At 48.1% G+C, this 26,785-nt stretch overlaps 1 protein-coding gene across 1 annotated transcript in view; it reads left to right on the forward strand.

The window, feature by feature from the left end:
- LOC139756640 (uncharacterized) overlaps window positions 1-26,785 on the forward strand; it is a 333,434-nt gene that overhangs the window by 157,397 nt on the left and 149,252 nt on the right. The window contains exons 6-7 of the mRNA XM_071676311.1: window positions 24-92; window positions 748-822. Coding sequence (XP_071532412.1) covers window positions 24-92; window positions 748-822 — 144 coding nt within the window. The remainder of the gene's footprint in view (window positions 1-23; window positions 93-747; window positions 823-26,785) is intronic.

A 26,785-nucleotide genomic window follows, 5' to 3' on the forward strand; every position in this document is an offset into this window, starting at 1 on the left:
TAATGTTAGCGTGTGTTCGGCAGCCACCCTGCATGAGGATGAGGTCGTGGCCCGTCGTCGCTTCAGTGAGGACGTCCGCAAGAAATCCTGCGGTAAGTTGGTGTGCTCCTGTAGCATGCTGCCTGGACCCCTCTCATGCTGTGTTTCTCCCCCCACCCACTGTTATGCTGAGCCTCAAGACGGCATAGTTTATGCTTGGAATATTTCAGTATCATTGCTTATTTGTAGTGTCATGCTGCTTTGTTATATACTTGAGTTGACATTTAGTTTTCCAGTGTAATGCACTTGTATTGCTTGATAGATCTGCAGTGTAGTTCATATGCTTGCCTAGTGTGAAGACCATTCTGGCCAGCATGTCGCAGAACCTTGGGGTCCACCATGAGGTTTAGGGCCATGGTAGAACCCTAGGGTCCTCCATGAGGTTTAGGGCCATGGCAGAACCCTTGGGTCCACCATGAAGTCTTAGGACTTGGCAAGGTCTTAGGGCCATGGCAAGGCCCAGGGGGTCCACCGTGGGGAGTGTCCAGGGCCGTGAAATGACCCTAGGATCTATGGTGTCCTAGGGCCATGGCAGGGTCCTGGAGTCCACCATGGGACCCCAGGACTGTGGCAGGACCCTGAGGGACCACTCTGGGGCCCTAGGACCGTGGCAGGACCCTGGAGCTCACCATGGAACCCCAGGTTCGTGGCAGGATGAGGATGCTGAGCCTTTGTGTGTCTGACTGGTAGTGTTCCTGTCCCCCTTAGACACGAGTGGCGTGGCGGACGACCTCTTCAAGCACCAGCGGCGTCTGTCGGAGGCCGGAGTCCGACGGTTGTCAGGTGAGTCATCCAGGGCGCTGCAGAGGTAGGGTTGCGACGCCACGCCGGTGCCACTGCTGGCGAAGGCGGGACGGGGAAGGGAGTGGGGGAGGGGGATATATTGCCCCGCTGGCACCACCGTTCTACACAGATACCATCATGCTGTTTGGGGAAGTATTTTATCACAGATAAGTTGAGCTATTGCTCTGTTTGAGATATAACTCTATCAGGCACAGGACTTAGGTCACATGTTTGCCCTCTGACCTCAGCAGAGCACTCGAAGAATTTTGATGAAGACACAGAAAAAGAAGAAAAAATATTGACTTTGCTATTTTTGTACTGCGGAGAGAGAGAGAGAGAGAGAGAGAGAGAGAGAGAGAGAGAGAGAGAGAGAGAGAGAGAGAGAGAGAGAGAGAGAGAGAGAGAGAGAGAGAGAGAATTACACTCGTGTTGTCTATTCTCTTAACTTTGTATATATATATATATATATATATATATATATATATATATATATATATATATATATATATATATATATATATATATATATATGTATATACCATGTATTTACTTGATGTACGTGCTTGTATAGATATTATGGAACAGAGTCATTTATATCGATATAAGAATAGATCCCAGCCTGGAGTGAATGACAAGAGAGGGTAATCGATGCGTGGCCGAGCAGCACCAGGACTGCAGCAGGATCCTCACGGCCTCACCTGTACCTCTAGTATCCACCAGTAACACCTCAGTAACCCTAATATCCACAGTGTATGGGAGCAGGATCCACTTGTGATGTAGTAAGGTGAGCACATGCTATTGGAGCGTGGTGTGTGCGCCTGCCTGCCTGCCTGTCTCGTGTTGAGTCATAGGCCAACCTTGGGCGGGTGGAGGTCGAGTGTGGTCGTGTAGCACGGGTCACTGTTGTCATACCGAGGCAAGGGGTTTCCTTCGGCTGTGACGAAAGACAATGTAGATGCCAAACCTTTCACCAGGATCCTCCCTCCCTCCCTGTGTGTGTGTGTGTGTGTGTGTGTGTAGTCTCTCTCTCTCTCTCTCTCTCTCTCTCTCTCTCTCTCTCTCTCTCTCTCTCTCTCTCTCTCTCTCTCTCTCTCTCTCTCTCTCTCTCTCTCTCTCTCTCTCTCTCTCTCTCTCTCCTTTACCCCTTATTAGAGCCTACCTTGGTGAAGCAAGAGATGAGTATGTCTGCCTGGCAAGGAGGCGCTACCTTTGTCTCATGTGTGAGTAATGAGTTAGTGGTGAAATCATGACACACACACACACACACACACACACACACACACACACACACACACACACACACACACACACACACACACATATATATATATATATATATATATATATATATATATATATATATATATATATATATATATATATATATATATATATATATGCTCTACTTGTAGGGGTGATGCATGTATTTCTATGAATATATAGTGTATTCTTCACTGGTTTGTGGAAGGTTTTTATAAAGGGATGTGCATGATGTATATTGCGGCGGGCAACTTTGCATGACATGTCTGTAGAGCTTGGCCCGTGTGTGTCGGTGCCGTGTGTGTAAGGCTAGTCCGACACACGACTCGTCATGCACCGCAGTGTTAGGCCATGCAGGCTTGACTCCACCCACTGATGTTAGGTCATGCAGGGATGAGCCTTGCCCACTGATGTTGGATCATGCAAGGCTAACCCTGCCTATTGATTTTAGGTCATGCAGGGCTGGACCTTCACTGGTGTTACGTATATTTTACACGGTCGACTTCACCCACTGATGACCAAACTGGTGTTAGGTCAGGCAGGGGTGACCCGTCCCTTCCACGCTCTTGCGTCACTAGTATTTCTAGCAGTGAAGAGAGTGGTGGTGCGTGTGTCGTGAGGACCTCGCGTCTGGCCCTACCACACCGTCGGGCCCTTGTGATGACGTCCGCCACACCAAGCCCTACGGGAGGGAGGTTCTTCCCCCGCCTCGATCCTGGGAGAGGATCACGTCAGACACCCATAGTGTTTTAGGGTTAGATTATTGTTAGATTAGAGATTAGATTACGAGGTCTGATTAGATTCCTGTCTCTCGCATTCCTGGGTTTTGGTTAGATATGATTAGGAAAGGTTCTGGATACGGGATTTGTTTGGTGAGCTTCGTCGCCTACGTTTGACCAGGCAGCGGGCTGGTGATTAGCTCAAGAGTTACGTCATTGTGAGAAAACAGCGATTGGATCATCATCATCACCTGTGGTGAGGCTGGGGTATGTGCCAGGCACGGGTTCAGGGACAGGGGGGGAGAGAGCCAGTGGGTTGGTTAGTTGATGGTTTACGAAAACCGCCATTAAAAAGAGACGCTTGTAGTGAGTCTCCACTGGTATCGAATGGGATCACCATCCTTCTTGTAAGTGAGGTAAGGCTTCGTTTATGAGGCGGGTCAGTAACCTGCTTAACCCTTGGGGAAGGAAACCCGACAACCCTCACGTTTGTTATGATAATAACATAAACCGCTGGGTGGCCACTGCTGCTGGTGACGAGGGGTGCTCAGGGATCAGTACCCACACGTCAGTATTATTAGGGAGGGAGATGCCAGAAGAAGACCCCCACCTCAACAATGCCCTCTGCCTGACCAGCATGACCTCAGATCTCATTAATTCCCCTTCACCGCCGTTATCCGCCAGCCTCATTGTCTGCCAGCCCTGACTTTACCCCCTCACTCTCTGCGCACCTCCATCACACTCCCGACATTGTCTGAACCTGAAGCATGACTACGTGTCGCTTTCTCCTTCCTGCCGAAGGCGTCGCGAAATACAATATTCTCTTGACGTCATGGTGAAGGGTACACCTCCTGCCTCGGGCCTTGGATACCAGTTCTCCCATACACTATCCACCCTGTATCCTCTTCCCTGACCACCGAGCCGGAGTGCCACCCACTTCCCTCCTTCAGGAGGATCCGATACCGTTGAGTAAATGCAGCTGTTACGTCTTTTGCCTCAATTTAATCTGTTGGAAATGACGCTGAAAATCAAGTGGCAAACTTGCGGAGTGACATCCATCTTCCACGAAGCAGACATTACTCGGGCATCCACCACACATTCCTCGAGATAATTTGTCAGCAAGATGATGTGGCAAGACAGGAGGCGAGTGTCTCCTGAGACAACGCTCTGTACGTCTTCCCTGGGGCGTCAGATGTGTGTGTGTAGTGTGATTATTGTGACACACATCACCACGATGGGGTGAGTAGCTTACAGTGACAAGCATGAGAGGTATGACCGACCATCACCAGCTAGGCCAGACTCGTGGCCCGGGAGCTTGGCCATCATCACCACCAGCCAAGCCAGACTAGTGGCCCTGTGGCTTGGCCATCGCCAACACCAGCCAAGCCAGACTAGTGGCCCTGTCGCTTGACCATCACCACGAGCCAAGCCAGACTAGTGGCCCTGTGGCTTAGCCACCACCACTAGCCAGACTTTTGACCCATGGGCCTGGCCACACCGCTACTGTACAAGGATATAATACAATAACCCACACACTATAATTATGGGTACGTATATCCCAACATCCTAATCATTGCTTCCAGTGGAATGTCAGAACTCTTTTCGAGGCTCGTGCATACACTGTACTTATGAACACACATGACGTGTATCAGTGCAGGTGCGAGATTGGCCATCCTACAGCACAACTACCTAGTGAAACAAGCAGTGACACCTGTTATTACACATTTTAAATTTCTTTGCTTGTTACATTAGTCTTGTGTTTCCCAACGTCAATGAAATGAAATGAAATCACTCAGATAAACACAACAGTCGTGGGAAGTATATGCAGCTGTGTTGAACATTACATACTTGCCATACCAACACGCACACACACACACACACACACACACACACACACACACACACACGCTGGCGGGGAGCCATGTGTATTAAAGGTTAGATCAATCTGCTTGGCGGCATGTGAACATTCTCACGTGAATTCACATCTAAATATAGTGTCAGCGTGACCCTGGAAGGGGCGGTTCCTGATGTGCCATCCCCGTTGGGTGTGGACCTGCAGGGGTAGGGATGAGGGAAGGGGGTGTTTACACCCCCTTCCCCCACTCACGTGACGACACGCTGATGCCATACAACACCAACAGGTTTCGAACCCGTCTGTTCTCATTATATCTGATGAACAACACCAGGATATGGGTCAACACGTAACTAATCAGGTCATTCCCAGATTAGCCAATTACGTAATTATAGATGGAAATGTAATCTCTGAGCTCGGTGTCGTATGTATGACCTTGTTCAACCTCGATGCATTACCGATGGATTTATGTCTCCCGATAAAAGGGTTTGTGTTGCGTGCTGGCAATACTGAGCGTGGCAACACTTGACGCGTACATGACAGATGCAGAAAAAAAAAAGAGAAGATAAATTGCGATTGTGTTGTGTTGAGTCTTTTAGTGTTTGTTGTACGATAATTTGCTATTTAGAGACGCGCTCGTCACAGCCACAGCATGACAAAGCAGCCACGCTGACTCACTCACACCCTGCTGAGACGGACCGCAGCATCCAGCTGGGACGTGCCACAGCACCATGCTAAGACGTGCCTCGGTATCCTACCGGGACGACGTACCATAGTACCCCGCTGGGACGACGTGCCTCAGCATCCGGTTGAACCCTGCTACAGCATCCTGCTGGGACGTACCACAGCGTCCTCCTGGGACGTACCACCGCGTCCTGATAGAACGTACCACAGCGTCCTGTTGAACCCTGCCACAGCATCCTGCTGGGACGTACCACAGCGTCCTCCTGGGACGTACCACAGCGTCCTGATAGAACGTACCACAGCATCCTGTTGAACCCTGCCACAGCATCCTGCTGGGACGTACAACAGCGTCCTCCTGGGACGTACCACAGCATCCTGCTGGGCCGTTCCACGGCATCCTACTCCTCATATGGTTGTAGACTCAACAGTGGAAAGACTATAGGAAGAAGAAAATACAAAGGACGGAAGGAAACTCCAGTGTATCCCTGTACAAGCGAGGGAGGTGATACTGGTTTCAATCCTCGTGTGGCTGGTTTCCACACAAAAGTATGGGAAGCGGCTGTCGTCTGTGGTTTGGTGGTGTACGTTCTATGTGACCTCTGGTGCCAGAGAAGTGAAGTGTATTTAACGATGTCTCCCTCTCCTATACTGCATCATCCAGAGCAGACAAGACCACAAATCGAAAAGTATTTAAATTCACGAGAGGAGTGGGCGAAGTGATACCTGGAGAAGAGCTGAAAGAAAACAACATCGTAATGGACGGAGAGGGGTTGTTGAGGAGATGCTGGTTGTCCTGAATCATTTATATTTATCGAGTCAGTGTAACATGATCGGTGCAGGCGGCATTTTAATGTCGACTTTCTCTCCATTCAAATCCAGTTTAGTGTACGTGGAAAAAAAAAAGATATCGGTGATTGAATAAAATCGAGTTACAGGATATGTTGATAGGAGAAGTAGTAGGAAGAGTAATGGTAGAGAGGTTTCGTACAATTAAAAAGCTATTAGCGACGCGACCTTACTTTAACGGAAGCTACGTATATCTGTTGCCTTGCATATTTTGCTTCAAGTACAAGTTGTCTGAGGTGGGATGTTTGCCCGTCCGTGTGGCTGTCCTTCGGAGTGGTTTCTGTTTCCGGATACCAACGGATACCTCTGGGATATTAGCTCAGTTGTTGTTTTATGGTTATTCCGACTCTTGATCTGGCGTGAGGTTTCAGTGTCCTGAAGAGAAAGTCACTTTTAAAACCCTTAGGGCAGGCTGAAGGATTATTGATTACAGGAAGTAAGGCGGAGCGTGTTCCGTGCTGGTGTGGAGACAACCTGTGATGAATGTTAGGCGGGGCACCATCCCGGCTTTGTTATTAGTCTGACCCGGCCTGGCCGGCCACCACCCACCCACCCCAGCCTCCATCATCCCCTGGTCATGGCCTTGGGGGGCACCACCACCCAACCTTGTTCCATCATCCCCTGGCCATGGCCTAGGGGGGCCACTATCACCCACCCCTGCTCCAGCATTCCCTGACCATGGCTTGCGGGCCAGGGCCACCACCACCTAAGTGTGCTTACCCGGTGTCTCCTTAAGATATTATCTCGTATACTAACGATTATAAATAGGCTTTGTGTATATATGCTGAATACACATTTATGTCCTGTTTATGATTAGTTGTCTCTCCATCTGTGTGCGTGTACATGTATGTATATATCGTTTCTTACTGGAAGTAGCACAGCCTTGGGGCTGCAGAGGCCCTTATCAAGAGATCCAAAGTAACATTAAGACCCTTAGAAAGGTGTTCTGGGGCAGTTATAGATAGAGTAGATGAATATGTATTTGGTAAACATTTACGTTGTGCCACCTTGTTGATGGATTCTTTTGAAATCCATAGAAATTGATTTGATATTAGAGACCGGAAATGTGTAAGGTGAGAATGTCCTGCTCATAGAAACTGCAGTACTTCACCCCCTATCATGCAGTCTTATGTGGACCCCTATAAACTGGGATGAGCTTTATAGATCGGAGAAAATGTGGGATTTAACAGCATGAATTTCGTACAAGATTGACTTTCACACTGCACCAATCCTAGCCCAGCTTAACGTTGGCTAACGCGCGCTACTGTGTGTTTGGTTAGGTTAGGTTTAGTTTGACCTGATTGAACGATCGTTTTTCTAGCTTATTTAGAAGGGTAGAGGGCTGCAACAGCTTGTAAGAACATGTACAATCTACAGGGAGAAAGAATCATTTCTTGAATGGCGACAATCACAGCCTTCCGTTTGAAGAATGTACAGTGGATGCGGCACGGTGTAGTCCCTTTCCTGACGTCATCACAGCGAAATCGATGTGATTTCGTCACACACAAACTCCCTAATGTGTTGAACTCTTGATGGTAAAATTCGCATGCTTTTGGCGAGCTGCAAACTCCCAAGCAGCGACGAACTGAAATTTTTCGAGAGCACCCGATACGATTTCCTGCCGCTAGGAACACATTGGTAGCGAATCACTGAAAATGAACGCATCCGCACAGCAACCAATGATATGACTCATTTTTCGCTTAGTTTATGTCATCAGAGTTTCAGAACCAATCCTATGGTAATTCACAGTTACGTAACAGTTCACAATTTCTCTTTCACAGGAACAGTCGGTAAATATTAAGGTAGTAAAAGACTAAATTGATTATCGAGCCAGAAATATTCATTAGCATTTTTCTTTAAAGAATCAAGAAGAATAGATCTCAGTGTAGTAGTTTTCAGTTCATGGAAACACTTTAGTATTCCAGTGAATACTGCTTTCTTTAAAGTATTCCGGTGAATACTTTCTAAAACAATTAACGCCTAGTAGCATAATGTCAACTTGTGGCGAGACAGTAATAGGTGTGGCGAGGCTTCGTGTGTGTGTGTGTGTTGGGTGCCGTCGATCGATCGGAGGGGCACGTCCTCACCTGGTCATGCAGACTCACCCACCTACCCAGCCAGCCAGCTGAGTTGATGATGTGTTACTCCAGCCACCGTCTTGATGTATGGTTCTCAGGCAACCGTTGTAGGCACACTGCTCCATCCTGGCTCCTTTACCTAACCCATGGACTTGAGACTCGCCTGCCCTTTAGCCTCTGACTCGTTCACCTCCTGCTCCCAGCACCACAGCAGCCAAGCCAGTCACCTGGCGATTCGTGTATCCTTCCATGGACGACCTCTCAGTTCTCCTTTCCAGTATCTGTGCCCACGCTCCGCCTTGCCTCACTCATATCTGTTTGATATATAACGTCTGTCCTCCCGGCTCGTGTCGTCACCTGCCTAGTGAGTCTCGGTCTCGTACCTAGGGACCTCACGGGAGAAACCTTGGACGCAGTGCTGAGGCCACACCGTCATGGACGCAGTATCGAGGCCACACCGTCATGGACGCAGTACCGAGGCCATGTACATCGTCCTGGACGCAGTACAAAGGCCACAACGTCCTCGACACTATACGGGAGCCACACTGTCTTGGAAACAATACGGGGACCACACCATCAGAGACACAATACGCGGCCACATCGTACGTAGCGATGCTCCCTTAGACACAATACGGGGCCACATCGTCCTGAAAACGATACCTACTCAGGCTAGGATGTGACTGTGTGTATTCATGCATACTCACGAGTAAAGACATGTTATATATATATATATATATATATATATATATATATATATATATATATATATATATATATATATATATATATTCAGGTTAAGGGAAGGGGCAACACGAGTATAAAACTGTCAACCCGTAACACAGAAATAGTAATCACAATGCGGGGCTGCATCGTCCTGGACCCCTCTGAAGCAGTGGTACTTATGTGTGCGTGGTCATGTCTGGACGTTGGCAACTCTCTGCACCGTGGCTGTGGAGCAGTGACCAGACCAAACCGGCAATCACTGTGACGACATGAGTCCCGCACTTCGAGAAGCAGCAATCTTGGCTCCGTGAGTGCATTCACACTGCATTGCGCCGCCAGCAGTGACATGCAGCTTGTTGACCAGTACCTACTCATATCAGCGAGTTATGGTCTGGTGAAGGAGACTATCTGTAATTACGATAGAAATCCTCAAGACAGCAGACAGTGCTCAGGGGAGTAGCCGGGAGAGTGTCTGTGGTTGGGCGGTGATGTAACCTACCATATCAGTGGCTCCGTCCGTTGGTGTATCATCTCAACCCTCACCACGAGGAGTCAGTAGTCAGCCGGCCCCACGCTGTGTGGAGGAGGGAGGAGAAGAGGTGGGAATGACCTCAGCGTGACTGGGACAACTCCCTCGTGGGGCCGCTGGCTGCGGTAAGGCCGGTAATCCAGCTGTATGCGGCAGTGGTGCAGACAGTTTGCGGCACATGCGGCCACCACAGAAGGTCGGGTGGGATGGTTAGGGTCGCGGTGGCTGTGGGAGGCCAATGAGGTCATCCTTGCACGGGTATTTATTGACGTAAGACGCGCTCCCTAGTGCAAATAATTATGGTGCAAGACAGACGAGACTGTTTATGTAGAGAATGCTGGCGGACTGTGGCCGCCGCCCCTGCTGTCTAGGGAAACGTAGGAGGATGGTAGGATGTTAATACACGGTTGTAAATGAACACTTGTCCTGAGGCTGTGGTGGGGAGACATACGTATCCCTGTGGCTGTGGTGGGGAACCTTACATTCGTCTCTGTGGCTACTGTGGGGAGCCGTACACCTGGCTCTCCGGCTTAGATATTGCTCGTTAGCGACTCAGGGCCTTCACCAAATGTATGCTGTGTTAGACACATGATAAAAGGGACAGAATGGGATGGCTAAAAGTTAATAGTTTAAGATAATGAGAGGCGCATCAGTGCACGATCAACATGCAGGCGAGCAAGCCAAAAAAACCAATGTAGGTTCGGCTGGGGAATCTTTGGTGCAAGGATCGTCATGCAGGTGATGCAGAAGACTAGCGGGAACTCGGTGTCAAAATCCCTCACGTGGCGAATGTTCATGCTATCATGACTTGGGATGTTGCGCAGCACAAGCATTGGAGGAAGAAGTTAGTGCTGGGCGTGGATCAGATGACTGAATGTTTGAAACTTTGCTTCATAACACGAGGAACTGCAGCCAGTCGGAATGTACCTAATGCCGAAGTTGTGTATTTTTTTTTTTTTTAAGCACTGATATATAATATGGCAAAGTCGAATCAGATAGATATTGCATGGACAAATTTAGCAACCATTGTATGCAGGTGGTACGAAAGGTAAATTGGGAAAAGAGATCGGTATCAAAAAGCAAATTCCATTAGGGAAACATATAGCCTGAGTCTCGGATCGAGTTATTTGAATGAGGAATAACGGATGGCGTACGAGGGCATCACACGTGGGGTGTGTACACATGTTTGGTGAGAAAACATGCTCAGGTTACTGGCTGGTAGCCCGTCTGGTGCTGTGACGGCAGGTGACGACCCAAAGTGATGACTTGGTTGAAATCAAGTCATAAGTGTAAGGCTTTTAGTGGCATTCGATCGTGTTCCGTTGCCTAGGTAGTGTGCCAATGTTCCGAGGTTATGCAGCGGAAGGGAGGAGATTAAAAAAGTTTCCAAAGCCTTTCTGCTACCGAGGCAGGTGGGAGGAGGTAGTCGAGGTTCCCTAGTTTGCAAAGTGAGCGGCGGTTGTTGTGGTTGGGTTATGCTGTCGGGAAGAAGCTTAGCCAAGATCTTGTTAGGATTACGATAGAAAACGGCGTTGACAATCTCCCACGGTGCCCACCATCGGTAGAGGAACGAGTCACAAGCACGAAGGGAGGGTTGCCGATGACGATGAGGAAGGCTAGGCCTCGGGCGCCTGTAGCGCGCTTGTGACCTGAGGCAAGTTAACTGCTTGACTGATAAAGGTGTTCTTTGTGCTGCCATGGCAGCGTCACTTCACGGGGGGTTGAAGGAAGCCAGGTTGATGTCTGAGAGGTTTTGCAGACGTGCTGTGACTTTGGGAACGTTGCTCACGTTGTTCTAATGACTGCAAATATCAATAGCTAATAATGTGGTGATACCTTCCTTGACTTTATAACGCCCACTACTAATAAACACACACACGCGCGCAAGCAGGATACAATTTGTACGGATGTGGTTCCCCGTATCCTAAGCATACTATAATCTCCAGTGCGACTAGGCTACACCCTACGGTGCCCGCCTCCCGCCGCTACACCCGTGGCTTCGTGGGGTTACATTGTGGTCCAAGTGAAATTGGTGTGGTTGGTCGACTCCTTGAGTATGACGGTACAAGCCTTGGGATATGATACCATGACCTCTGACCCGAACCTTAAGGGTTATGTCAAAGGTTATGGTGTCATACACCTAAGGGACGTGCCTACGTGCTCAATTGTCGTACTGATGTGCAGAGGGATCGTACCGTCATGCCCGAGGATCGTACTTTTGCGTCGAAGGATCGTGCCTTCGCATCCAAGAGTCGTACTGGCGTGATGAGGGGTTTGATAGTATTGGAACCATCACTTTTACCAGGTTGTCAAACGAGTCACTTTCATTCCCCGAGGGAACCAATTAAGCAAATAATTACTATTACCATGTAAGTAGCCTCTTAAATTACCACTGTGGGCATAAGTGAGTGGGAATGTTGTCTGTAGGGTTGAGTATCCCGTGCGTGGTTTGGGCCACAGTCGGGGCCCCGAGCCAGACAGCAGCAACCCTGAAGAAATATAATCGTGTCTTATAAATCCTCGGGAGATAAGGTTCTCGTCTACATGCAGATCAGGAGCTACAACCAAGAGCGAGAGGTCATGGTGAGATCGCGGGTGATAGTGACGAGAAATGATGCTGATGGTGAGGATAATGATGGCTACAGGGTGGGAAAGGTGATGGTGTTAGCTGATGATGTGATAACACTGAGAGAAGTGATGAGGTGGAAGGAACTGATTTATATACATACAAGGGAAATGAAAATAGCCAGAGATCACTGGGTCTGTTCTAGGCTGTTCTTGTGAAATTGTGACAATGGATGAGGTTAGAAGGATGTGTTTAGAGTGGAAGGAGAAGAGCGCTATGACTTCGTTGGAATAACTATAAACTTTTGCAACTAGAGAGGCGCTGATAGCGTAAAGTTGCTGATTGAAACAAGGCGTTCACTTAAGTGTATTTTAAAACATATCTGTGTTCTGCTTCTAAGTAGGACCTCGTATTGATAAATGATCGCATATGGTAACATTCCTGTTGGATGAAGAGCACTTTGATTTATTCAGAGTAAATCATTTGCCATCGATTTTTTTTTATATGTATCCAGAAGAGAGTGAATTCGAAACTAGTGTTTGTGATGGAAGGGAATTCCAATAAGGGCAAGAAATGACTTGTGTGTTTGTTTAATTTGATCACTCTCATTCGTCTGCCCACAGGATATATGGCCTCGGCAAGACATTGCAGGCACTCGTCATACAAGTGTAGTGGGATGGTGACATTAGACCACGAACAGAGGATCCACCATCACAGTGGCAGGTCGGCCCTGGTGCTTTCCCACAATTCCTCACATTCACTAAAGAGCAGCAAATGCTTTCCGAATCGCCTCTCCTCCGTTTGGCATGATCTGTGCGTGTATATATATATACTATCCCCCTCCTCTCTACCTTAAGCTCGTCTGATTAGATGGTTAGAGGTACTCGTGGTTGTTCCCGAGCCCACGGATATCACCGACATGACTGGCCGGCGGGTAATGTGGGCCAGCCAGCGAGGGAGGAAGGCTGGACGGGTGGGCCGGCGCCGCCACACTCCGGTCCGTCCGCATCCTCACCCTGGCTTCATTTGTACTGTTTACTTCCACTTCCTGGGCTCTCTGGTAGAGGGATGCACTTTGTGTTTGGAATGTTCTACGGTGGTATTACTGACGCTGGTAATTCATAAAGGGGAAATATTTAAGGTATTGAGTCTTAATGATTCGCCATTTGTCTCCCGATATATATATTATCAAGTCATACACGATAAGAATTTCATTTTCGAATTAGTAAAATTAAGATGCTGAACAAGAGTAATTGTCAAATTAGAGTTTTATTCATTTGCGTTTTCTACATTTTAACTTCAACTCGGGATAATACACCCATGATGATTTAAAAAAAAAAAAAAAGAACATTGTATGTAATCGCATATCGTGAATGAATACGGTGATGAATATTAATCAACGTCTCACTTTACACTCGTAAACAGCCTAATGGGAAGTCGCAGCCAGCTCAATCCTCTGAACATGGCATCAGCCGATGATGATGATCACGCTTCTCACGGTTAGCCAAACAAGCGTGACGGGTGATGCTGACCCACTCCGGAAAAAATCCCATTCACATATGATAAGTAATATATATATATATATATATATATATATATATATATATATATATATATATATATATATATATATATTAACGGACAAAACAGTAGTCTCGTCAAAGAACTTCCCGTTCCAAACGAGTCCATCCTGTCCCCGCTACTGAATGTAGCTACAGCTGCCTGGGAGCAGCAGGAGCCCCTGAGAAGAGGGTGTTGGTATACTGGATGATATATATAGACCTGTTTGCTTTCTCACTTATCAGTCCTTCTCTTTCATTCTTTACCATCATTTCAGTATCTCCTTTTTGTCCCCACTACTTTTACCTATGAGTTGTCTTCCTTACTGTGGCCATCCTAGGTACCTTTCTCCCCCATTCCACCAGTTCTCAAATACTAGTTCCTCAGTTCCCCCATTTTTTCTCTCTTTTCTACCGATCCATGGGTGTTTATTGTGCTGGCCTCTCTCTCTCTCTCTCTCTCTCTCTCTCTCTCTCTCTCTCTCTCTCTCTCTCTCTCTCTCTCTCTCTCTCTCTCTCTCTCTCTCTCTCTCTCTCCGACCGTTCTCCCAAGCACGACCTACGGCCACAATTACCGGTAAGAGCAAGTCCCGCCGGCCCTAAGTAAATGCGAGTTAGGCTATGACCTCGGGCTCTGCTCTTTGTGTGCTGTTAACCTCCCGAAAAAGATGGCAAAAAAAACATACTCGACTATTATAACATATTCCTGGACTTGTATTATTTTTTCATGCAGAGGAAATTAAAAATTCCTTTGTGGTTGGTATGCTATAACCCATGGCCTAATTCCTATGGTATTCCCTTCATACAAGATAGAGGGCATTTTCTCTGTCGATAATCCTGCCTGAGGGACGAAAATGTGCATACGTCATCTCGCTTTCCAATCGAGCGAGTAATTATTTTAACTTTTCATCGGTCATTTCCATTCACATTTCGTAAGTGATGCAGGCGATGGTGTTTCTGGTCGCGGAGGTGTCTGTACTAGAAAGTACTGTAGGCAGTGATAGGCATGAAGCCGCCTGCGATGGAGCCCTGCACTACCTAGGTGTTCTGCCTCGAGCCGCACACATGCCTACGGCTCGCCCAGTACACCAGCGGACGTTCATTTGCAGCGGTGCAGCCAAGGTCATAGTTCGCCCGGAGCGCCGCGCCCCCAACATGCATACACACACGCGCACACTCACCACGCTCAACGTCTGCCAGGTTTTATGATATATATGAAATTTATCGTAACTGGAGACGGTGGGGGAGTGACTGCTCGTCTGGGGTTCGAGAGGTGTCGGCAGCCCGGCCATCGTGCCGGAAATGGTTGTGTTATGGTAAAAGTCTTCCCTCGGTATGATCATTTAACTTCCTAAGCACGACGGTACGACCCTTAGGTATAATATCATGATCTTTACTGGCCTTTAAGGGTCTGGTCTAAGGCCACGTCATTTTGCCCAAGGGCCATAATGTCACCTGCTCAAAGAACGTACTTCGTGTTCGAGGACTGAACTGTCGTGCTCAAGGAACGTACCGTCGTACTCAGGGGACGTACCATCATGCTCAGGAACGTACCGTCGTGCTTAGGGAACGTACCATTGTGCTCAGGAGCTCAAGGGCTCCACAGACTCTGTGCAAACACATAGGTATTGAAACTCGTACGCTGCCCTCTGTTATTTCCCGCTATCTCCTCTGTTATCTGGAGTTTCGTACCGCCAAATTGTTCCCGGCCATGGAGAGGGGCCCACCCCCTGGCCCTGACCCTGAGGGAACCGTCCCCCCCAACCCCGGGCAGAGCCCTGTCGGCCGCCGCCTGTAACACAGGCGGGGAATCAATAGTTAAGAAGAGAAAGCATTGGCACTTAAGGCAAGGTGTGTAGGTTACCGTGAGAAGTTGCCTGCTGTAGAATGGAGGCAGGTGTTGTGCTGTGGAGGCTGGTGATGTGGTGTGTGTTGGCTCTGGAGGCTGATGATGCGGTGTATGTTGGATGTAGGGGCTGGTAGTGAGGAGGGTGTGGACTGTGGAAGCTGGTAGTATGGAGTGTGTGGACTGTAGAGGCTGGTGATGTGGAGTGTGTGGTCTGTGGAGGCTGGCAGCGTGGAGCGTGTGGACTGTGGAGGATGAGAGCAGGGCGTTTGTGGTATGTAGGGGATGGTAGATTGGAGTGTGTGGACTGTGGAGAGAGATCGCGTGGATGGGCAGGCTCAGATGGTGTGAGGTGTTCAGACCAGAGCATTGCGTCCTTAAGCTAAACAATCTACCGCACCTGCTTTTATGATTATGTTATTACAATGTAACTCCAGTACCTCTTTCACTGAAGGGACTCATGCAGCTTCAAGGCTGCGCTACGTACAGTAGCAGGGAAATACTGGATATCTTTTGGAGATTATACTTCCTCTCGGCAACAGAGGATGATACAGTCTCGCCGAAGGTGACTTTTCACTCGCAGGGTAACCACAAGCAGACGGTTCCGGGAACGCCTCATATCTGCTCACAAATAGATGGAACGAACAGCTGCACACATAAAAGAAAATCGTCCATGATCTGTGTTGGCGCCTGTGTGACACCTTGCAATCGGACTGGTTCGGCGATATAAAGACATTTCCTGATAATACATGTCTGGCGAGAAAGATAGATTGATAGTCAACAAATAGCAAGTGACGGGAATATTTGCTCTGACCTGTCGTATAATCTTGCCCATGACTCAGGCAGCATGACCATGAACGCTCAGTGGTGGTGTGCCCTCGGAAATCTTCCATCCACGGTACAATGACTCGGATAACAGTACCATCGGTTCATAGTGTACCGAGGGTGTCTTCCCTCCACGGTACCACGACCCAGACAACAGAAACTGTCGTCTATCAGTGCTTGTGAACCTGAGATATATATATTTTTTGTAAGTTTCATTCATCTTATTAACCCGTCCACGTACTATGGCGTAGGCAAGACGTCACACTGGCTTTCGACAAACATAAGAGTAACGTGATACAAGCTGCAGACGTGGGCTGAAAACCTTATTTAGTCAGCATACATATACATGGACGGTGAGGGAGATGATAAATTACACAATATGACGGATACAAAACCCGGATGTAGGAGTAGAACATCCTCAAGTCGCAAAGTGTCGGTTGAGTATTTGCACATTTCATAAAACAGGGATTCAAGCAGTCTAAAGTATGTAATAAGTACTGCGCTCTGTTATGTAGTGTTGCAGCGTACGTGTTTATATGGCACATCAGATACAAACAACGAATTGTAACTAGGATTATGTGCTACCTACCGGACATATCTGTACCCTAATCTTACCCTGGCTGGTACATTATCACGTTCTAGTCCTGGTCTTATACTTGCCATACGAGTGTAGCTAGAGATACATGGTCGCTCAGCATTGAGTATATTTATATCTCCCAGACTATATCACAGATTAACATGGCCCACGAGGTGCCCTGCTTGTCCATTCTTGACATCATGATCATGATGGTTGAGCTGGATACGAGAGGGAATCCAAAGCAACTGTGTTTTAAGTTCTTTGTCTGTAAAGATGCTTACTGGATTCTGCATGGACAGTAGCATGCCACACACTGGTGTAAGACATTTCGGGGTTGAGAGCTCCTGTGGAATAAGGTATGAGAAGGCTGTGATACAAGCTATGAACAAGATCTTCCAGTATTGTGGATTGCAGTGTTGTGCAACTGCTCACCCAGTTGTTTAGACGTCCACCTTGTTATGTATGTCAGGTTTCAGCTGGCCCCGCCAGTCCTGAAGTGTACCCTCAGTAAACGCTAGGTTAAAAGTTAGGGACAAGACATCTGCCGTGGCGTCATTGGTCGTTTTACGCCCCATGCTTACTACCACATAGTAAGAGAGCCTCTCTCTATTATTTGACCGGTATGAACCTCCCAAGCCTCCGGATAGTAAAGCACTGACAATAGGCGATGAAGTAAGCGTCCGGTACGGGGACGGTGAAATCAGACTCGGATAGGCTGTCGGTGTGCGCTGGGAGCCTCTGGGTGGTGGAAGCTGATCGGTTTTGAAGCTGCACACGGTGACACTGCAACCAGCAAGGGGGGGGTGAACACGGCACATGGCCATACACAGGGCGCTGGACTTTGCCTCCCGTGCCGGAGGTGTGGGGACGAACCCGACCTCCTGCCTCCTGCTCGGGAAAATACGGCCTCCCGGCCAGTGTGGTGCGCTTGCCACCGGTGGAAGATCGTCATTAAGTGTGCTTATCCATAACCTCCCTATTTTCATACACGAATTTTTTTCTTCATTTATTTGTTCTGCAACAATCTCTCTTCTTTTTTTTTCATTTTTTGAATAGTATTTGACACGAAACGCGCTCCAGAGTTAACGATAATGTATCCACATTACTGACTCGGGAACGCCCTTGTACACAATCCGACGCTCGTAGGGTTGCGTTTGGTGCTGAGCTGCGGTAGTAAAAGATGAGACGGGATGTGTCGGAAGTAAGACTCTTGCTGTAAAGATAGTGTGAGGAGTTGTTGTTGTAACAGACCTGCTAATGTGTGGATGTTGTATTGTGATTCTTGTGTGTTGTAAGGCTGTCTGAGTGAAGGAGTTCTGTCGTTGGTAGTGATTAGTGAGGGTGAGGTAAGCTGTGGGACAGTGTAATGTGAGTATTGCTAATGGCACAGTGGAACTGGTGCTGGTTGTGTTGCTGCATCCGCTGCATCAGGGACGAGTGTCGTGGATGTTGGGTACCCAGCACTTGTCTGTCACTCACTCCTCACCGCCACACGTGGCCTCCCATGTGATATTCCAAGTCGGAAGGTGATCGGTTAGCCCCATACATACTGATGATGCTATCCTCTCGAACACGACGGTGCCTTCCTGCAGCACGGCGGAAAGATTCTTGCGCACAGTGGTACTTGTTAATGATGGCATAGCCTTTGTCCTGATACTAATGATCAGGACAAAGGTCACACCATCATACTCAAGTGTCGTATTATCATGCGTAAGGGTCGTACAGTCGTGCTTAAAGGTCCTCCTTTTGTGTGCTCAAGATATTGCATTTTAGAGGACTTTTTTTGTAAACATCTAAAGGATATTGATTGATTTTTTTAAAGTAATCGGCACATTCATAAGTATCTTTAGTTATGATAAATAACCTTAAGACTGGTGTATTAGCAGAGGTTTCGGGTTATGATATGGCTAAGGCTCAGACTCATGGATCGCTGCAGTGTCTGGTGTAAACAGCAGGAGATGAGGGAGTGTGCGTGTGTGGTGCAGTTGATGGCCGTATCGTCGACCAGTCTCTGCTCATGTGACGCAAGTGAAGGGTACAGAGGGAAGGGAAATGTATCGCCTTACAATCACACGTGGAAGTTAATGGAAGTTAATGATGATGATAACATTATTAGACAGTTGGTGTGTTGTGTAGGGCGAGGTTAGTGGTGGATTAAATCAAATAACTGTTTATCAGTCCATCTACAGTGTCCTGGGCAAGACATTACAGATATTCGACAACTTTAAGAGCAGAGAGTATTACAAATACAGATGGATACAAGGCAGGTTACAGAGGTGGGTTGAGGGCGCCATATAATCAGGGTGATGGTGTGTGAGGGACGGACTGGGGTAGGGGGGGGAAGTCACCGGGACACAGAGCCGCCCTGGTCAAGGCCACACGCAGATTACTGCATCCTGGGAGGCTGTTGTGTCTCAGCTGCAGGAGATACTGTTACACCTGCTGAGGAGGGCGTCATGCTCCGGGGGTGGGGGGGGGGGGGTAGATGTCGTGCTAAGGTAAGTACGGGGGGCTTGTACACCTGCGGCAGGGAAGGATGGTGTCCCTGGACTAACACATGATCAACCTGATGTATAAATAGGGTAGTCTCATTGTTATTGATTGACATTACGTACAACACTGATCGTTTATAGTCAACAGTTTACTAAAAACAAGGCCATTAATGGAGACAAATCTGTATAGGTATAAATCACTTTTACTTTCTCCAGTAATCGAGAGTATGACACTCAGAACTACGAGTATTTTTAACACGTAGACAAATGACGAAGGTGACTTTTATACCTGACGTGAAACCTTTCGTCATAGCCTCCTCTCCCGGCCCCTGAAGCTCTTCATATGTTCCACCTGCCCACGCTCCTCACACAGCTACACGTACACCAGCACCATGACAAACCACATGTCACATGCCAGCCTAATAAACTGGCTTATGTTATCAGTTATACACACATGATAATGGTCTTGCGGCTCACCAGTTATCATGGAGACAGATTTTCCTCACTCCCTTAACGTAGGGAATCAATTTTGCCCAGTCATTTTACGATCAACGACACGGGCCTTATACGTCAGGGTGATAATCATAAGTGCCTACTTTAGGGGAGTTCCTCACTGCCATATTTACGTTCATGTACCTGCAGCGTCTTCCTTTTACGGGCTAGGGAAAGAGCGTGCGGAATGTTGAGGCGGTGAGGGCTCCATCCGCCTCCCATGGTAATTAGTTCCAGCCCAGAGTTAGTTAGTAGCCAGTGCTATTGACTCACCTCGTGATGACTGAGGATCATCTGAAGATTGTGCCTTCTCCCTATACAGAATTTACCTATGATAAGTTGGATAAGATTAGCTGTGGTTTTAGCGCCTACCTAACTTGGCCAGACAGCCTAGCCTCGCCTTTCAAAGCCTAGAAAAACTTAGGGATGGGGGGCGCTAAACTTCATAAGATCCAAAGAAACATTGTATATTATCACTTTGACGCTTCCAAGGCGGAAATAGCACGAACGATGAACATATTGAAAGATATTCGACTGAGGTTGCTGAGCTCGAACACACGTTGCTCTGTACAAATATACTAGAGGCGTCGAAGGTGTACGTCATATTATCAAGACATCTAAGACGCGGTTAAGTAAATGAAAACATGATAGTAGAACACCTGGGGCAACCCGACACTAAGTGTGGGTGAGCTAGTCCCACTCTACCTGCCTACCTGCCTAGTCAAGCCACACTACCTCTACGCTCTCCTTAAGGATTCGCCACCCCGCCCACTTTTTATGGCGTCTGGCTCGTGTTATCATTATTTTGGTCGTTAATTCACTAGTTCAGGTTCCATTAGGAAGACATTCTTTTACAAAGGACTGCTTCGGGTAACTCAGGAGCAGGTTTTTCATCTCGGCACTGGAGATAGAGGAGGTATTTGCAACAAATGACTGGTCCAGTTACATTTTCCTTAGATAGTACTAGTATTCTGTTTTCGCGTACCGTCCGTTCATGGATGTTATTTGGAATTTATTTTTCTTATCATTAGTGTTATGCTTTACTGAGTTACCGGATAAGCGTTAGATGGCTGCTATTGAAAATTGCCGCTTCTGATTGAGATTTTTGAGTGCTAAGTTACAAGAGCATTGATGCACTTCATATTACAGTATCATAACCAGTTTATATATGATGCATTTTGACAGCAGTGCCATTCAATGTGTCTTGAGTGTCACTTCAATTCACGAAAATTGGGCTAAAATCATATACGTACATCTGTTGTTATCTGGCCAAGTTGTCAGGTGTGAGAGCCTTCTGTTGTTCGCCTTCTTTCTCGATATTTTGACTAGGCAGTCGTAAACCCGCGGGCGTGGCTCGTGTGTCTGGTCCGTGTGTGTGTGGTTCTTGTACATGCAGGTGATGACTTCGTGTGATACCCTCATAAGACCGTACCTCTGAGTTACGTCGAGACATCTAATTCCTGATGCTGGCCCATGTAATCCTCGACAGAACGCCTCGCGTGGTGCTCACTATATTTTGCCTCAGGAGCGACCGGAGGAGGTCCTGGTTCCCCAGCAGCCATTCATGTGAGTAATCATGGGGTTCTGAGGTCGAGGTGCCCTCGGGGATGCCAGTGTCTCCAAGGCAAGTTGTGCAAAGGCTTTTTCCACACCCTTACCCCCAACACACACACACACACACACACACACACACATAATTACATACGCAGTGTTGTGTTCAGTATTTTTGCCTCGAAAGGCAAATGTGTCCGGTAGTGCCTCATACCTTGCATGAGGGGTCATAGCGAAGAGCACAACGCTTCGCTGACAGCTGATGTACTGCTAGTAGCATTTAGTGAGATAAAACCTGGACACAGGCAGAACAAACATGGCTAGAACAAAAGAAACCGTGTCAGAGCAAGGGTTGAACAAGTGTGGCACAAGCAGCTAATAGGTGGAACAAACGAGAGATAAACAGATCATGGTCTGAACAAACGATTTTGTCAGATCAACTTTAGAACCAGAGAGGCATAGGCGGTGAAGGTGTAGAACAAACGAGACATCAACTTTTCATAGCCAGAACAAAGGAGACTCTCAGAATAAGGGTAGACAAGCTAGACAGAAGCAGCACATGGCTATGTATAACGAGACAGTTTCAGATCAGGGGCAGCACAAAGCATGCAGAGGCAAGACATGGCTAGAACACACAAGTCTTTCTCATAGCAAGTACAGAACACACGAGCTAGAGGTTGTGCTTGGCTAGAACGAATGAAACTAGACCAGAACAAGGTTAGAACCAATGAGGCTAGGGCAGAAGAAGGTTAGAACAAATGAGACCGGGATATGATAAGACTATAACAAACGAGGGTGGGGCGGAACAAGACTAGAACAAGCAAGGCTAGGGAAGAACAAGGCTGCAGCATGCTGAAGGACCTGAGCCATCCACTCACCACACCCTATATCAACCTCACGCTACGCTCCACACGAACTCCCACATCGCATTCAACATCTCAACCCATGACAGCCACACGCCAGTTCTACATCACGCCCAACAGTAGCTCCACGCCATGCCCTTCAACGGCCACACGCCACACCCCTATAGCAGACCCACGCTACTCCGTCTCCCTCCTCTGTTTATTTCCACTCGTCACCCGTCACTTGCATCGCCCTCAGTCATTTCATTTTCCCACCCACAGGTTCCCATCAGACCTGATTATTCGTCTACGTTGAAAATACTGATGCATATTCTGTATATCCTGTGTAATGGCCCAATTTTTTTCCCCCCACACTGAGGTGTCAGGAGATCTCTGCAGATGGAAAGTTTTCTGCTCTGAGCACAAGGTTCGTTAATTAGAAAATGCCACCCGACCGGATTTAGATTACAGCCTCGGAATGAGGTGGTCTTGGGTTTCGCCAGCGACAGGGTTAGGCCCAACTCTCCTAGGAATTTTCCCGCCATTCACACCTCCGGCCGCAGAGGCTGCGGTCCATCATCACCTGAAGGATCTCATTATGTCCAGCCATTACAAGCTGTGTATGTGGGACGTGAGGTCGTCAGCCCTGCGTCTGTGTGGCTCTCTGTGTACAACTTGTTAGCTGGATCTCCCAGGAGCAGTACATGTGATAGAAACTTGACCTACGCGATAAGTACTCTCTGTGAAGGTGACGAAATGATTAGATGGGGATCACGTACGTGCATAGATTCGCACTTTGAGTCAGATGAACACTTTTTCTGCAAGTGCTGTAGCTCAGGAGTGCTGAATGATCGGGATTTAGAACATATATGGCATAGATACTTATAACAGCAGATAGATTTTTACAAATTGATAACCTTATTATTATTATTATTATTATTATTATTATTATTATTATTATTATTAGGCAACGCAAGTGGAACTTTTTTCCCAGGCGAAATTCATCACTTGGTTCCCGACAAAGTTAGCCTTTATTGGTTTCATGTCTGGGTTGGTATACCTGTTTACGGACGTTTTAATTTCCTCGTGGAAATTAATGTGTCATTTGTAGACCTTAAAGGTGACACTGGTTGAGGTCTGGAGAGCAGCCAGGATCATAGGTAGGTAACCCCCACCCTGCTGCCAGATTCCTCAGCCCCCGATGCCACAACTTTTGGCGTCGTGACCCAGAAGTTAGCACTGTCAGAGGCAGCGGACGTCTTGCCTCACATTGACGGCTGAAACGAGACGGGAGGGAGGGTTGTGTTTATCTCCATCCTTCTCCCATCTCTCCCTTTACAGTACTGCCGCCACTTGGGCCCATCCACCCTTCGCTTATACTGCCGTCTTGTGGCCACTTTCGACGCCCGTCACCCGTCACCCCATATATACTGCCGCTTTATGGCTACGTTCGCCGTCAGTCACCCGTCACCCCTTATACTGCCGCTTTGTGGCTACGTCCGGCGTCAGTCACCCGTCACCCCATATACTGTCCCCTGCCAGTGACGATCTGAATGATTCATGTCTCTCTAAGAACCCAGTAACCCCTGTAGGGTTGGGTGTCCACTGTCATGACCTGCTTCCCTCCACCTTCACCGTCCTAGGGTGACACAGTCCACCACCTCCTCCTCCTCCAGTCCGGGCTGGTCCGTCAACCATCCTCCTCCTCCTATCATCAGGCCGAACCTCTCCTCGAGTCTGGGGTTTACCCACCATCTCCTGCCGCTTTTGGGCGCGGTGTTTGATCGTTTACCTTTCACATACCGTGTGGCTCACCTCCTATTTCTGTCACCCTTTCTTACCTGCTTCCTATTTCCGGTTCGTCGCGTGCCTACCATCCTTCTGGCATTTCCTTCCCATCACGTGTACTAGCTTACTGGCGTGTTGTGCGGCTGGATGTGTGACCACACGCCTCGCGTCGCAGGTCATGTTTAGGGAGGGCTGGTCAGGGTCACCACGTATGTCCAGGGAAGGCCTGTGGGTGACGTGCCACCCTTGTCTTCCCCGTAATGTGCGAGTACGTCACAACACAAGGTGTGGTTGTGAATGGCGTGAGTGACAACCAACCAACTGTGTTGTAATTATCTATCTGTACCTTACTGGGAAGGAGTTCTATTCTCATGGGGCCCCCATGTCTCTCTCTTTTTTACCATCATATGACCTTTTGCACTACTGTTGAATGTCCATATTCATACTTTCCTCGCTTAACTTATTCCAGTGACCCACAACTCTGATACCATAAAAGTGTTTTTTTTTTTTTTTTTTTTTACGTCTTTTCTAACAAGTTCTGCCGTTTTCTTTCTTGTTATGGCCTCAGGATGTTCTGTCCTTGCGTCTTTCGAAGAACTGTCTGCTGTCGACATCATAACACCGTCTAAGAAGCTCTAAGGTTGTGTTTAAGTCACCCCTTACTCCTCTCTCTTCCAAAGTTATGGCTTTTAACTTCTCACCACAACTCGGTTATCTTATCCTCCAGTGGTATGGCACTTTCCTCTTTCCCAACCTCATCCAAGTCTGCCTCATCCTCGTCTCCTTCTTCAGTTCACTTCCCTTTCTCATTTTTCCACCATTTTTCTCTCTATTCATTGTATAGTCTTGTCTTCCACACATGAAAAAGAGGTTGTATCTCCCGTCTTGTGAGCGGGGCCACTGTCTCCCTCAGTGTTATCACATCTGTCTCCTGCCAGCGCCGTCTGAACAGGGAGTCTCTTTTAACAGAGCCCATTAAGTGACCTTATCATCCCCCGCAGCCCAACATGCTACACTCTCTCTCCAGTGCCACACACTGGCTTCACATAACTGATAACAGTACATTAACGACAGCGAAGACTTTCCACGAGCCGGTTATGAGTAAGACCTCGTAGACACGGGCGTAAACACTCGTAAATCAACGGAAAATAATGTTGTAAATGAACGTTTACATTCAGACATTTAGGCGAGGGATTTAAGGCATTTTTTCCCCGTCTTGGTAATGGTCAGTAGTAAGTAATTTCCCTCCACTAATATGTACTTGGCAGAGAGAGATGAGTCAGTATTACACGGTGTGTGTGTGTGTGTGTGTGTGTGTGTGTATCCCCGTCCGCACAGTGTGTGGCTCCCGCAGGGCTGGGGTGAAGCAGGTAGGGCCAGCAGTGTGGTCTGGCTGGTGAGTGGGTGCGGAGGTGTTGGTGGTGGTGCGGGGAGGCGCTCTGAGCGACGGGGTTGTGGACGAAGTGTACGCCACTGTGGGTTCCTCCTGTCTCAGGAGGTCTATAACCACGTGTGTGTGTGTGTGGCAGATTAGGGTCGTGTCTCCACCGTGACTCTTTAATTGGATTATCCTCCAAGATATTCACCAAAATGGAATTCAGTTCAGACGAATCTTGCGTCATAAACGTAGTGATATATATATATATATATATATATATATATATATATATATATATATATATATATATATATATATATATATATATATATATATTATTCAAATTCAATTACAGCGGAAATGTAGATGTTTATATAAGTGTCTTTATTCGTCTAGGCGCCTAACCTTTTGTGAAGATTACTGTCGGAACGTTACGAGGAAGCACCAGACGTTCAAGGCTGATACGTAAAAGCTGTAGCCGCCCGCAGCTGTATATTGGAGCGGCTGACTGTCAGCTGTGGCACCCAAGGTCCCAGTGGCAAAGATGTCCCCGCGGCACTCATGGGGTTCCTACAGCACCTAGGGTGTTTCCCCAGCACCCAGAGGATCCCCCACAGCACTAGGGTGTTTCCTACAGCACCCAGGGGATCCCTACGACACCTAGGGTGCTTCTCACAGTACCTAGGGGATTCCTACAGCACCTCGGGTGTTTCTGTAGCACCCACGAGATCCGTGCAGGACCCAGGGAATCCCTACAACACCTAGGATGTTCCCACAGCATTTAGGGGATTCCTACAGCACCTAGGGGGTTTCCATAGCACCCAAGGGATCCTTACAGCATCTAGGGTGTTTCCCCAGCATCCAGGGGATTCCCACAGCACTTAGGGTGTTCCCACAGCACCCAGGGGATCCCTACAGCACCCAGAGTGTTCCCACAGCACCCAGGGGATCCCTACAGCACCTAGGGTGTTCCTGTAGCACCCAGGGGATTCCGACAGAACCTAGATTGTTCCCACAACATCTAAGGGGCTCTCACAGCACCCATGGAGTCCCTACAAAACCTAGGGAATCCTCACCGCACCCAGGGGTTCCCCACAGTATTCAGAGGATCTGTGCAATACCCAGGGGTCCCCACAGCACTCAGGGTGCTCCTACAGCACCCATGGGGGGTCTCGCAGCACCCAGGGAACCCTACACACCTTATGCTCTGCTGCCCTTGTACCTTTCCGTCCGTCAGCGTGTGTGTTGTAGCCATCCGTCAACAGACACCCGCCCCACCTCCTGCTTAGGGGCCAGGCCTGGTCTTGGCAGGGGATCTTGTCCGTGTGTGAGCCGCTGCTGCAGGTGGTGCCTGCC

This window comes from Panulirus ornatus, chromosome 22 (genome assembly GCF_036320965.1).
Source record: "Panulirus ornatus isolate Po-2019 chromosome 22, ASM3632096v1, whole genome shotgun sequence".
Classification (NCBI taxonomy): domain Eukaryota; kingdom Metazoa; phylum Arthropoda; class Malacostraca; order Decapoda; family Palinuridae; genus Panulirus; species Panulirus ornatus.